Source organism: Medicago sativa, chromosome 4 (genome assembly GCF_051527215.1).
Source record: "Medicago sativa cultivar Bolivia chromosome 4, Bolivia_mono, whole genome shotgun sequence".
Lineage (NCBI taxonomy): Eukaryota > Viridiplantae > Streptophyta > Magnoliopsida > Fabales > Fabaceae > Medicago > Medicago sativa.
The window spans coordinates 81,319,175-81,333,687 of NC_140752.1; the positions used below are offsets into that span (position 1 = coordinate 81,319,175).

Consider the following 14,513-nt stretch of genomic DNA (forward strand, 5'->3'; position numbering starts at 1 on the left):
AAGATATAGTTATGGATTTTGTTTAAGATTTGATTTGCAACAAACCCAAAAGGGTTATGATTGTGGTGTGGGTGATTATAGATTGATTGATCAACTATGTACATTTTTACCTATAGACTATTTACACTACATCATACTTGGACATGATGAGATTAAACAAAGCTACAAGAATTGTTTAAATTTTGGAGAAATATAAATGAATAAACATCTAATTGATTTGAGACAGGTTTAAATCTATCTAAAATCTAATATAACCAAATAATACACAAAGACTCAAAAACACTAAAATTATGTATACGGTGAAGAGTTATCACTTGTATCAGTGTCATGCGCCAATTAAATTAAGAAGTTTAAACCGTGTCATATATCTTTTGAGATTATAAAGTCAAACTCTTATCATTTAGTAAGAAATAAATCTACCTTTCATTAATATTATTTTAATAAATATGTCTCTCTCCATGACACTCTAACCATAAAGGATCTTCCCCTTCCCTCAAAAAAATAAAATAAAGGATCTTCCCCTAAAAAAAAAAACCATAAAAGGGTCTGAACTCTTTACCAAATGATGCCGCATAGACTTCTTTAAAAAAAAAAAAAAACTAAGTGGAGTAGAATTAAGTGTGTGTGTGTGTGAAGAGGGATCAAGAAACTCTAGTAGCAACTCTCTAACCTAAGTTATTATGGCTAATAACTTAGGTTATTAACCATAAAAAAAAAAAAAAAAAAGTTATTATGGTTAATATCTTATTATAAACATTGAATTTCACTACTTCAACCGTTTATTAATGCCATAAAGTTGGAAGAGACAATGATTGTTATTTCTCATATAAATCATATGAATACTACAATGACATAAATCTGAATTTCCAATTTCTTTTGTCCAAAATTCAAATAAAAAATCTTCAAAAAATTATATAGTACAATAAATAATACAGGTTGCAGTTGCACATTATTTTCATATTTATATTTATAGAAGAGAGTCCACCACACATCCGTTTTGGCAATTAGTGGGCCATATTTGGATTTGCACCATGCCTTTCTTATGACATGTTAATGGACAGGAGGCATTCTGTAATATGCTGGCACACTTGCTGGAAAAAACATTTGTCTCACTCCTTCAGCCTTGATAATGGGGAAAATGATACCTGATGCACCCTGAAATATCATGGAAAAATACATATTTGATTCAAAAATTCAGAATCTGTTGCAGTATCAGTTACATAACATACATTATAGATGTATTTTTCAGTTACATATATAGCCTATACATCAGCACTTACTCGATACAAGCTTAATTATTCAATATGTTTATCCAAACAAACAAATATATGTTTAAGCACATAGGGAAATCATGAAAAGTACTCACAGAAATCAATCTAGCTCCGATCCACATTCGTTTTGGAGAAGGAAACGGTATCAAGAGGCGGCCAACACCATATACAGCCACTGCGAAGAAATGTAGAACCAAGCTCAATGGACGCGGATTCAGACCGGAGAGTAGAGCTATTGGTCCGTCTGAGCAAACACCTCCAAGGCTCAAATAATCAAAACAAGCTCGGCGCATTTCAATGCTAGCTGGATCAGGAGATGCACAAAATACTTTGTACAATGCACCTGCTAATGTGTTTATTGTAGATGCCACTGGCTGCAAATAGAATCAAGCAAAGCGCTGAGTTTTTATTTGACTAAATACACTTTGTTCTTAGATTATTTTTAGATTCCACTTTAGTCCCTTAAGTTTTTTCATTCTATTTTGGTCATTTAAATTACAAAAGTTAGACGCTTTCTTGTATTAGTTTTTCGTTTGAATATGTCAAATGTTTCCTTCTTCTAACTGATCCAGCATCTAACCACCAAAACATGATATCACATAGAAAACATTTGCCGGGCTCATACGGAAAACAATGGTGCAATGACTGTCCCTAACTGTTTTATACTTGAGTCATTCCATTATATTAGTGTCATTGCATTTTAGCATTACACTAAGTACTATCAAAGCTCAACGTCACATATTCTGTAACATATACGACTTACCTTGCGTAGAGTGTAGAACGACTCAAGGTAATTGCAAAGAGCAGAAGCATCATGCAGATTACGCAGAGGTTTAAGTAGATTCCTTAGCAAAACAATGTCAGACAAAGCCACGGTCATTCCTCCTCCTGTTAAAGGATGACGCATATTGAAGGCATCTCCCATCAGAAGAGCCCCGGGGGTGGGATAAGGTGATGCAGGCATGCTTCTATTTGGCATGCTTCTTATGTTTCCTTTATCAACTGCTGCAATAAAAGAAGCTTGCAGTTCTGGAGGAACCTGAACATATAATTCCCACAATTAGTAGAAGCAATATGAAGCATAAATAAATGAGTTGTGTTATTTTGACGCACAAATCTAAAATTATAATTTGACAAGAATTTAGATAGTTAATTACATTCGTCTAAATCAGAAAAAATGTACCAGTATCTAGCATGAGTAGGTAGAATGTTCATTATTTTGGTACCTGGGGAGCAACCACAGTTTTCAAATAATTTGCCATTTCACCATTACCAAGAGAAGGTAATTTTTGGCCAGTAGGCACATCAACCAAACAGCGAATCTCGGTACTACTTATAGGGTAAAACAAAATGGGTGAAGGATCACCCAAGATAACATGTCCATGATTTGCATGTGGAAGATTACAATTCTCCAAAATCAATCCAACAAAATGAGAGGGAACTTCAACCTGCACAAATAAATTAGATCTACCTGTTAAGCAACACTACAAATCTTAAATCAAGATAAATAAATTTCGCTAAAATTCTCAATTTTTTTACCTTAGGATTACAAAGAGAACGCCTCAAGTTGGAAAAACAACCATCACATACTATGGTGAGAGGAGCCTTTGCTGTGAATTCTTGACCACTCTTATTTTTGTAGTTCACACCTTTGATAGTTCCATTTTCTTCAAGTAATGATGTAACAGTTCCTTGTTCTAATTTAACACTGCATTAATGCAAGAAGGATTCAATAAAACTTAATCATTGGTAGTGTGGAAGTTCATATATGTATATATATACAACAAATACAATTTACATACTTTGGAATAGTTGAAGCCTTTTCTCGCATTCTCTGTATGAAACGACCATTGTGAAAACTTCTTCCAGATACATCAGAGTCAAACTTTTCCAAGGGATAAGACAGTTTGGTATTTCTCCCATCCTTATAAAGTGCATAGCCAAAAACTCTTTGAGCATCAATTTCATCCACACAATCTGCAATAATTCAAAACATCAATATGCTAAGAGCCATATGAATTTGAGCAGCAGAATCAGGAAGAATTTTAATTACTTGTTACCTAAGAAACATATATACTTCAACTGTCACATAATGTTCCATATATTAAAGGGTTAAATATATTTATTTCCTATAAAACTCACGAATTTTCAAGTTTAATCCTGCGGAAATTGTCCAATTTTAGTCATTGTAATCCCTGCATTTAGTCTCTATTAAAGCAAAACAATGATTAAATTGGACAATTTATGCAGGATTAAACTTGAAAATTCGTGAATTTTATAGTCACTAAAAACATATTTTTTCGAAGAAGACTAAACATATTTGAATGATTTCTTGCTTACCTTCAAGACCCAACTCAAGTAACTTCAAATAGCCACCAGGTTGTAGCAATTCACCCACAATTCTATCAGGCTCAGTTAAGTCTCTTTCTATCACATGTACTCGCCGTCCATCCTGCAACAAACAAGCACAATCCAAGTCATTCTCAAATCATATGTTATACAAAAAATTAACAAGGTTCCTCGAAAACATATTTTCTTGCAATCTAGTCTTATTTTCCAAGACATAAAAACAAGATATGAGCATTTTATCAGTAGAATAAATGTTCAAAAATACATATAAGTATTAATATATCTTAAATGTTTCTACCTATACATAATTTTATAGAACTTTATTATCTGCATAAAATTTACCCTTGTTTCTCTATCACATTCATGAAGCTTTTCTTTATTTATTAAGTTCTGTTTAAGTTGACTCATTTGAACTTATTATCTACAAAGATAAGCACTTGTTGTGCGACGGTTTGAGAAAGCTTTATGAAAGAAACTTACGCTCACCAAGATAGCTTATGAAAACAGCTTATACATAATAAGCACTTTTATAAGAAGTGCTTATGCTATATAAAAACTTATTAAATTGATCATCTAAACAAGGCCTAAGATATTAGTCTTAACAACATGACACCAATCTTTTCATTGGAACATATAATATAAGCACATCTATGAATCAAAAAGTGCATATGATTTCATATAACAAAACAAGAAAAACCATCATATTGATGAAATGCATAAACTCAAAAAATAAAAGGCTATATATAGTAATACCTTTCCAAGTGTATAAGCAAGAGCAGCACCAGCAACTCCAGCACCTACAATGATGATATCTGTTTCTCCAACAACCTCTCCATTTTCTGATGATGTCTTTGCATATCCATTACTTTTCACATCCATTGAACTTGAACCTGTTTTCTTCTTTTCTCCAAAACTATACATAACAAACACAAATGCCAAACTACAAGCCAGAATCCCTCCTAGAATATACTGATAATCCATCTCAAAGATTTTTTTTTTTTATTAGAAACAATAAGAAGAATGAAATGAGAAAACTAGTTTTTCTAATTTCTTTCTTTACTTTTTATAGCGGCAAACGTTTGTACATAATAATCATAATAAATATACTTAACTCATAAGTATATAGGGCTGATATATATCGTTTTCTATGCTTTAATTAAGAGTTTTGATATTTTGACCTTCCCTTCTAATTAAGGAAATATGGATCCATTTACCTACCAACTACTAACACTATATTTCGTTTATTTGTTTCTTTCTTTCTCACGTTCAAGTGGCTGGAATCACTTTTGGAAGTATTCTTTTTTTGACAAAACTTTTGGAAGTATTCTTTTCATTTCTATTGACAAATTTAAATTCAAAAATAATAACTCTTTAAATAGCAAGAACAATTAGATGAGATGGTAATTAAAAAAAAAAATTAGATAAGATGATAAATTTTTTCAACTTGGCTAAATACCTGGGATTCGAATTCAACCTTAACTATACAACAATATTATATCTCTTTTACCCGAATCACACCAAAAAAAAAAATCATTTCTATGCATGCTGCAATTAATTTTTTATATCTTCTCATGTTACTTTTTTTTTAATCATCTTCTCATATTACTCACATTAATTACAATTTTTATTTTTCGATAAAATCACATTCACATATACTAGTAATATAGTACTCGATGTGTTACATAATTATTGACACATTTGTTGAAGAAGTGTCACAAGAAGTTTTAATTGATTTTTTTCAACGGTACTATCTAATTAACATTACATGCATTACTTCTAAATTTATAGTAGACTTCAATAATTGAGTCAATAGCTTCTTTTTTTTTTTTTTTTGAGTATTTAATATTGCAGGTAAAGTTATATGGACAGAAATCAAATGCAAGTGAGTGTGGATATGTTGAGACACGTGAAGAGCAGTAGTTTAAGTGAGTGTGGTGTTGTGGTCAAATACATATTTGTTTTCCTTTATAGCAAAACTTACTACCATTGTCTTAAGGACAAATGCCTCATTGTTTTCCTTTACAATTCTTCCATAAGTGGTCTGAGCCAATTTTGCTATTAAACTGGACCACCCTAGAACTAGAAGCACACCTAAGCGAATTTGGGGGATTCCATCAACACCACCAGATGATAACCAAGTAATCATCATCAACAGGTCATATTGAGAATACTCTAAGAGACTTTGTGCCGAAAAAACCCTAAAATTCTCCGACTTTTCTGAAATGCTCTTCCATCACTCCAGTCGTCAATCTAGATCCGTTGGATCAATAATAAAACAATAAGTATATTATAATAAAGTTTCGAGAAATTCATATCTCTTCTTATTAGATATTAAAAAAAATTAATATGTTATATTTATTAAAATATATGCAATGGTCATATATTTTATTGGAGGAGTATCTGAAAAATAATCTTACCATACACATTCTAATATATTTATCTTCTATCGATTAAAATTTCAAATAGATCCAATCAAATTTATATGAGACTCACATAACTTGGTAGATCCACATAAATTTCAACCAATAAAAAATAGTATAGTCTTAAACTTATTCTTTTGTTGTTAATAATAAATAAATTAAAACTATGGTTTTGTAAATGAATTCTAATATTTGAGGTACGAAATAGTTTAGAACTCTTCTAAGGGGAACAAAAGAAGTTACTACTGTTTAGTTTTGGGTATGTACTATGTACTAGCAGGCAGCAGATTTATTATTAATCTTCAATTACAATGTACAACTTGAGAGAAATAGCTGGCATCATTGCTTAATTTTTGCTTATTAATTGATGTTATTTTTTTCTTCCTGTTTCCAATTTTGTGCGGCAAAGGGAGTATGTGGTTAAGTAATATTCATGTTCGTGATTTTGCAGTTACACCCACCTATATATACATACAATAAATACTGCATGTCTGGTCACTGAAATGAAAAATGACAAATAATTTTCGTGTATAACTAAATTTGGACAAGTTTTGTAAAAACTTATTTACGTAATTGATATAGCTTGTATTTTCGGTTAATTACGTTTAGTAGAATTTTTTTTAAAAGAATCGAGCAATTGAGCTCAAGTGGTAAATGAGCTTCACCAGAGACGAATCGTTTGGAAGAATACGAGTTTGATTTGGGTGAAACAATTATTGGTCAGGTTATATTTACCTCATGGCCGAACTCCATATTACCAAAACTCATTTTCCCTGGAAACCAGACCAATTATTTTTTAAAGATATAGTAAAGGGTGGTGTTAACTTGTGCCCTTAGGGCACATGTTAAGAAAATGACTAATGATAATGGTCTAAGGATAAGTCTACTAAAATCATGTTTTAGGCTCATGAACAAAAAATATGTTTTTATTAGACTTTATGATGAAAAAAAGTAGATTTGGCTTTAAACAAGGTCTCGCAAGTAAACGGTGTGATTGGACCCTTTAAATTAGTCGGTCATTGAGTCGGATATTTAGTTTTAAAGAAACTACATCTAGAAGTTTATAAAGAGTCTTATGTTCAGGTTAATAATTATGTTAGTTTTCAGAGATTTAACCTAAAATATCCTCCTTCAAACCCGTCCAATGTCTCTTAGATCATCAACCAAGTTACTTGTATTGAACAACAATAGGTGGCCGGTCTCTCGGATTGTGTATTATTTAAAAAGGGTGAATACTATTTGTATTTCATCTCATGGTAGAAATTAAGTTTCATTTGTATTATATCATCTTATTCGATGAAATTCATTTTGCTATAAAGAAAACATGTATTCACTATATTGTCAAAAAATAAAATGACTTGATTCGGCTGTAAAAAGAAAGTCTACCTGTATGGAAAAAAAATTGATAGAGTTAAAAATAGACTATCTTTTTAAGAGGCCAATTGACAGATTATTATCAATTTATCACCAAGGAGATGAACATCTTCAAAAATCTTTGTTTTCACTTTTACTCATTCCGGTCATAATTATAAGAAAAACAACTTTTTAGTTAAATGGAATAATTAATATATCTGACCTATAAATGTGATCAAATACATTAATTATTTAATATATTTAAAAAGTTATTTTTTTCTTATAAATGTGATGTTCTAAGTTTTTTTAGGGAATTTTTTAAAGTTAAATTAGTATGAACTCGTGATATACGAGGGGGATTTATTAATTTCTTTCCAAGAAACGAGGGGAATTATGCTGGTCCTCGCGTTGCACGAGACCATTGCATAAGGTAATCCATTCATTCTATGTTTGTCTGCTTGCCACGTTGCATAAGATCTCATCACAACCATTTATTTATTTTTGTATTAAACCAATTTTTCATCCTTAAAAATTACTCTCTCCGTTTCAAAATGAGTGTCGTTGTAGCCAAAGTATTACTTCCAAAGTATTACTTTTAAAACTAACCAATAGTTAATAAGGATAATTTGGTAAAATAACCATTCTCTTTCTTTTAATCATTGCATTTCTTAATACTCCCTCCGGTCACAATTATAAGCAAAAAACACTTTTTTAGGTACATTGAATAATTAATGTATCCAGACACATTTATAGGTCAGATACATTAATTATTCAATGTATTTAAAAAGTGTTTTTTGCTTATAATTGTGACCGGAGGGAGTATGTGTGTAAACACCTAAAATGACACTCATTTTGAAACAGAGAGAGTATCAAATTTTACTTTTCGTCTCCATAAAAAAAGTTACAAGTATTCCTCCATACAAATATTTTTTTCATACAGTTTCAGTATTTTTTTTTTTGTTATTAACTTAATGTGCATTTTTAAATGAAGTTTTTGCAAACATGTTTAAAATATTATCAAAAGTTCTTCCAAAAAAAGGTCAAAATTAGGTTGTAAAGTTGTGTTTTTCGTTAATTTTTTTTTTATAATGTTGAAACTTAAAAAAATTATAGGTGAAGTGTGGAAGTGGTGTAGGAGGTTACTTGCGTGGGAGGAGGGGCTGGTCTTGGAGTGTGTGGAGCGGGTTTCTACTTGTGTTTTGCAGGTTGGCATGGTCGACAGGTGGGTGTGGAAACTCCATACATCGCAGTGTTACACTTTTTAATCAAAGCTAGAAAAATTAAATTGCAAAGCATGAGTAGGCCTGAACCTTATTACATCATATAAGCAGACCAACTATGACCAAACTCAACTAAAACAAAACTCAACTAAAACAACATATGCAAAGAATCAAATCAACTGTCGAAACTAAATTGTCAAACAACTAGCTGTTAGCACATATTAAGAAACATTTTCTAACAGTCAAACATATCTGGGATTGCTTTTGATTACACCCTTTTTGAGACGAGTTTGGATGTGATCTCTACTTGTGATGCCATCAGAGCCTTTGCCTCTTGTAGAGTTGCTAGTCTTTCTTGACTTCCTGGTGGACTTAGGTTGGTGATTAGCATCTGGTTGTGCCTCCAAATACTTCAAAGCCACAGGGTGCATATTCATCTTTTCATTGTCAGTGTCAGGATCCATAGTGCCATCTGTTGTGTCAGAGTCCACCACATCACCCCAAAATTTACTAAGAATTTGGACACTTTTCTTGCTTGCCTCTGAGCAATGCTTAGAGTTATTAGATTTCTAAATTCTTCCTTTGTCTGGTCCCAACACTTCAGTAACAGTCACATGTTCCACCAATTTATGTGTAACAGGTATCTCAGCAGAAGCACTCACAGATTCCTCTAATTTAGTAGTAAGCAACTCAGCAGAATCACATTGCATAGCATTGTTGGGATCAAATTGAACTCCTACCAAATTGCTAGGCTGAGCCAAGGGAGATAAAACAGGAGTATTGGCCCATTGCCTCAAAACAGAAGGAGCAACCGCTTTACCGGAGGAAACAAGAGTCGTATGTGCCAAAGAGGTAGAAGTTTAACTAGGGAAAGACATTATCCCGATGTCAGAAAAATGCGCCTGCATACTAGTCTCATGTAACAAAGGTTGTGAGGGATTTGCAACCTTAGCAGGTGCCATTAACCTTGTGTCAGACACTAAACCAACATCCTTTAGAGGATTAACAGCATGATTATCTCTGATCACTACCAACTTGTCAGGTGAAACCACCTTGCTACCCAAATCCTCAAACAAGGCCTCACCATCTAACTTATCATTAATAGAATTCAGCACGTCAAAAGAATTATTCAGAGCAAGAGCATTACCTTCATTGCAATCATGTCCAGTGACTGAATCTGGCACATCTACTACACTAGGATTTCCTGCTACCATATCAACCTGAAAAGTGTTGGTACGAGTACTAGTCGCCAAAGCAGAATTAATGCCAATTTCCACACTATGATGAGCTACTGCAACTTTAGATTGTAATATTGAAGTGCTTGCGTTCAAAACCTCCATATTATCTCGAGTCACAACATCGTTTTTAGATGGATTTCTAGGTTGTGAAACTACACTGTGATGTTGTTGTTGAGTCTGATTTTTCTTATTATCCTTCTCTAATCCTTCCTTACCTTGAATTGAGCTTAGTTTCTTGCATTGTTGAATTGTGTTACCTATAAATCTGCAATGTGAGCAAAAACCAGGTTGCCTCTCATAATGAACCGCAACAGGGAAAGCATGTCCCTCTCGTTCCACCAACACAGACTCGAAGAGCTTACCAGAAAAATCCACATCAACTAGCACCCTCGCATATAAACCAAAAAGCCTAGCTTGAGTATCATCATCTATGATCAAAGGAGTACCTATTCCCGAAGCAATCTCAAATAAGGTGGTGTTTCTCCAATACTCTTGTGGAAGATGCATTAGCCTCACCCAAATCAGAGCATGTGTTTGAACCTGACTTTGTAGATTGAAATCCTTCGACCAACAATAGAACCTCAAGATTCCAAATTTGAGATTGACGACACCTTGAGCACAAACCTTCCTCATACCTTCAATTGAGTTGAATTTGAACTAAAAACAGCCCTTTCCTAGAGGAATCACCGTCCAGTTCCTGAGATTAGGCCACAAATTCATCAATTTAAGCTTCAAAGACTTGGTCGAAAATGGCGAATCATTCTTATTCAAGGTCACTCTCCCATGAAGATTGTGCTTGCAATCTTCAAGTCCTGATTCATATTCAGACTGTGTGATCTTAACTCTAATAGTATCCCCAATGATAACTTTGGGAGGAAGCTTAATAACCTGGCTGTTGCAAGTAGCGGAAACAGCTTGCGCAAAGGTTTTAGAAACGGAAGATGAATTTTCCGGCGCCACCACCTCTGGCTGAGCCAGAAAGGTCCAAGGACAGTACATCTTCAAATTGCACTCACCACAACACCGAAACTGCAAACGAAAAGTAAAACAGATGGAGGAAGAAGATTACCGGAGAACAGGGATCTCGCCGGAAGACGCAACCACCACTCAAACCGATAGCCAAAACATCAAACAGCTTGGAGAAGACCAGCGTCCACAAGAAACCAGAGAAGACGAATAAGAATCAAATGATAACCGATCAAAATTAGAGAGAAACCATCGTCGAAGCTACGGATCAAACTGGAACAATCGCGAAAACCATGTGTAGATCTTGAATGAGGAGAAAAATCGATGAAGAACGCAACAAAAACGGCGAAGAATGGTTAGGAATTGGTTCGGTTTTTAATGGCAACATTTGTACTCATTCTTATCAGTTTCGCGGTCTTGGAGGCTTTTCCAAAAATTCAAGGATTGCGTTTACTATTATTTGGACTTCGGTGCTTTTTGTTGTTTGGAAAGATCGTAATAACGAGATTTTCCAAAACAAGTCAGATCAGCTTGAGACTCTTGAGAAAAGGTTAAACTCCAAACGTATTGGTGGTTGAAATCGTACTATTTCTTGTTCGATTGAAGGCTAAACCCATTATGTTGTCTTCAAGCAATAGTGTAATTCTTTTTTATTCTGTTTCGGCTGGCTGTGGCCTAACATTGATGTAAATTTACTCTTAACAGTTTCTCTTCAGCACACCTTGTGCTAGAGGAGCTGTCTGTTTCTTTAATAAAGTTTTGCTTAGCTTCTTCAACAAAAAAAAAATCTAAATTAATGTGAAGATAATTTTATTTATAATGTGTTTACCGGTGTTTTTAGTAAACAACAAGACTAGTTTTGATTATTACAAGCAGGATCAAACCAAATATTCTAGGACATGTTGTGCATTTTTTTCCATAAAGTGTATGAATGTTCATCATATTCATAGGTTGCTTTATGAACAAGATGAATTTGTGTATGAAAATAATTGTCTCTCGACAAAGAAAAACACAGAAAATGCAAGTGAAAGACTTAAAAGTTTAAAACGCAGAAACTTAAAGAAAAAGTAAATTGCAATGCATTAATGTAAAAGGTGGTTCGACAAATCAGATACATACATTCTGTATGACTCTTTTCTTTAGACGTTGGTACTTCGGGTGCTAGAATTCTATAAGTGATTTGCGGCCTCTTTTTCATATGAAAAACTATGTTTATACATAGTGAAAATAATTGCAAAAAGCTAACTGCCACAAACTGCACTTCTTCCATCGAAAACTGTTTGTTCCCCACGTCTTCAATAAGAAAACTGTTGCTTTTTGAATTTGAATTTTTTCTCCTTCGACAGCAACTGCTTAGCTTTGACTAAACTTCTTTCTGCTTTGCCTCTTGTCGAACTCCGAAGCTCTTAAACTCTTCCAAATGATAAGTCCCAGACCATGTCGAAATGTTCATGCTAGAAATGTCATTTTTAATTCTTGAAAGAACAAAAGGTCAACTCTCATTAACAGCATTATATTGAGTCTGTCAAAATTACAGGTTAACATAATGACAGTTGCAAACATGTCTGAAAAAGAAACTATACAAAAATTCAGAAAAATTAAAGATAATTATACAATTATCAAAATTATAAAAAAAAAAAAAATAACATGTAAAAAATAAAAGAAATAAATGAGTTTATAAAAAAAGTGTTAATAGCTATTATTTTCTCTGTTGATGTCCTCTATCAAATTTTGCAGCATGCTTTTCAATGTCGACGGAAGTGCTTTGACCAATCCAAGAAAAGTGGGCTATGGCGATTAATATGAAAGCTTGAAGGGAGTTTTTTTTCTTGGTTTCTTTGGTAGGGTAGGGATCTCGAATATCCTACATGTTGAGATTCAAATATTGTCGACTGGTGTAAAGTTATGTCGGGAGGTAGGTTATAGAAAGCTTATATGTTTCTCTACACTCTTCATGTGGTACAGTTGGTGTTGAAAGACATCCCGAGATTTTATCATTATGCAAATCTCTTGGAACTCATTTAGAATTATCTTGTTAAGGATTGATTTATTTTTATTCATCATATCCTTTGGGAAGGGAACTCTTATGCCGATATCATTGCTAAGTTGGGAGCTAATAGTTTAAACCATCTTGTTACATTTAATGAGCCTCTTTCGTGTTTATTGCATGTATGCTTTACTAGGTGATGTTTTAGACGTGTCCTTCTTACAGGCTTAGTTTTCGTTCTTATTTCTTTTTCTCATGTAACCAAAAGAAAATTTTGCAACGCATAGCGTACAAAAATTCTCTCACGTATAATTTTGATCATCGGATCATTACAACGCTAATGTTTTTTTAAGGAACAATGCTAATGTTTATATGTTACGATTTAATAGATGTTTCATAAAAATTTGGTAATCACGAATTACTATCGAAGTGTGTTTCATCATATTCTATTTTTCTGTTTTTCTATGACGCTTATATATGGTAATGTCAGCATTGATTTACAAAGGCCAAAGAGCATGGGATGTTGCTTTTTTAATCAAGAATGCATTTTTTTTGGAGAAAAATGCATTATTATTATTATTATTATTATTATTAAAACCAATTGGAATGCTCTCTATTTCTTAAAAATTATTTAGAATTTCATTTTAAGAGAATAATACAACCTCTAAAAAGAGAATGATACAAAAAGATTTATAAAAAAAAATATTTAATGTATTATATAATACTTTTTCCTCTCCAAATTGATTATTTATTTTCTTGTGAGAAATTCAAATGATCTTAAATCTTTCTGTTGGATTTAAATGTGAATAATTAGCCCCAAGTCTGTTATGAATGAGCTAAACAAGTGGTATTTACAATTTGGAACAAGGAAGTCCATTTGAAGGTTAGTATTTTTGTTTGGTGTCTGCTTCGCAATCACCTACTTACAACGGATAATTTAATTAGGATACACGTTCTTCATCCTAATGCTCAGTTTTGTAGGGGCAGGTGTGGCACTGTGGAGGATATTGATCATTTATTTATGTCTTGTGATTTCTTTGGGAAAGTTTGGCTAGGTATTTCTAATTGGCTTGGTTTTAGTACGATGACATGTAGCAAATCATTTTCTTCAATATGAAAATTTAGGCGGGTTTCCAAAAAGCATCCGTGTAACTTTTTAACTCATTTGGTTATCATGTGTGTGGGTGATTTGGTGTGAAAAAATGCTTGGGTTTTTTTTGTCAAAAAGGGGAATCATTAACAACTTCACGATAAAATTAAGCTACAATCTTACATATGGCTGAAAGTGAAACACATTAATTTTGCTTTTAACTATCGTCTATGGTGGCTTGATACTTTAACTAGTTTGGAAATCACCTTGTAATGGGGTTGCTTAGTCCTCTTTTTTCTTCCTTTCTTTTTATTTTTCTTTGTTGTATGTTGTTGTAATTCGACTTTTTCATCCTGATTTTTTTGGCACCCCTTGTGTTTAAACTACCAGTACCTCAGTTAATATAATTCATTTTAGCCTTTAAAAAAAATATAACACATTAACTTTAATTCATAATTATCAAATCACTTTATATCATAATCATGTTCTGACAAATTCAAATATGTGTTTTTCATAATTTCAAAATTTAGAGGATCATACCAATTAACAAGTGTTCTTCTTTTCCAACAAATCGGACCTACTTTTATCTCTTTAAGTTCTCTTTTCCATTTTCTTCATT

The 14,513-nt window shown here is 32.8% G+C and overlaps 2 protein-coding genes across 2 annotated transcripts; both read right to left on the minus strand.

The window, feature by feature from the left end:
- Positions 1-796: 796 nt before the first annotated feature.
- On the minus strand, positions 797-4,707 carry LOC146932566 (squalene monooxygenase SE1-like). Its single transcript, XM_085704271.1, has 8 exons — positions 4,374-4,707; positions 3,612-3,723; positions 3,074-3,248; positions 2,811-2,979; positions 2,498-2,719; positions 2,035-2,310; positions 1,367-1,645; positions 797-1,155 (listed from the first exon to the last, which is right to left on the minus strand). Exons 1-8 carry the CDS (start codon positions 4,599-4,601, stop codon positions 1,051-1,053), a joined length of 1,566 nt encoding a protein of 521 aa, XP_085560397.1. The 5' UTR covers positions 4,602-4,707; the 3' UTR covers positions 797-1,050.
- A 4,475-nt stretch (positions 4,708-9,182) lies between these two features.
- LOC146932567 (uncharacterized) lies at positions 9,183-10,484 on the minus strand. The gene is made up of 2 exons (XM_085707773.1): positions 9,524-10,484; positions 9,183-9,427 (listed from the first exon to the last, which is right to left on the minus strand). The coding sequence occupies exons 1-2, from the start codon at positions 10,482-10,484 to the stop codon at positions 9,183-9,185; spliced, it is 1,206 nt and encodes a 401-aa protein (XP_085563899.1).
- Positions 10,485-14,513: the final 4,029 nt, after the last annotated feature.

Bases quoted from the DNA above. Each gene is read 5' to 3' on its own strand.
- LOC146932566 (XM_085704271.1), bottom strand. From the start codon at position 4,601: ATGGATTATCAGTATATTCTAGGAGGGATTCTGGCTTGTAGTTTGGCA. The intron at 2,720-2,810 runs GTAAAAAAATTG...TTATTTGTGCAG, and splicing joins GTTCTCTTTGTAATCCTAAG to GTTGAAGTTCCCTCTCATTT. The intron at 1,156-1,366 runs GTGAGTACTTTT...ATGATATTTCAG, and splicing joins TCGGAGCTAGATTGATTTCT to GGTGCATCAGGTATCATTTT.
- LOC146932567 (XM_085707773.1), bottom strand. From the start codon at position 10,484: ATGAGGAAGGTTTGTGCTCAAGGTGTCGTCAATCTCAAATTTGGAATC. The intron at 9,428-9,523 runs GTATGCAGGCGC...CCTCCGGTAAAG, and splicing joins ACCTTTGTTACATGAGACTA to CGGTTGCTCCTTCTGTTTTG.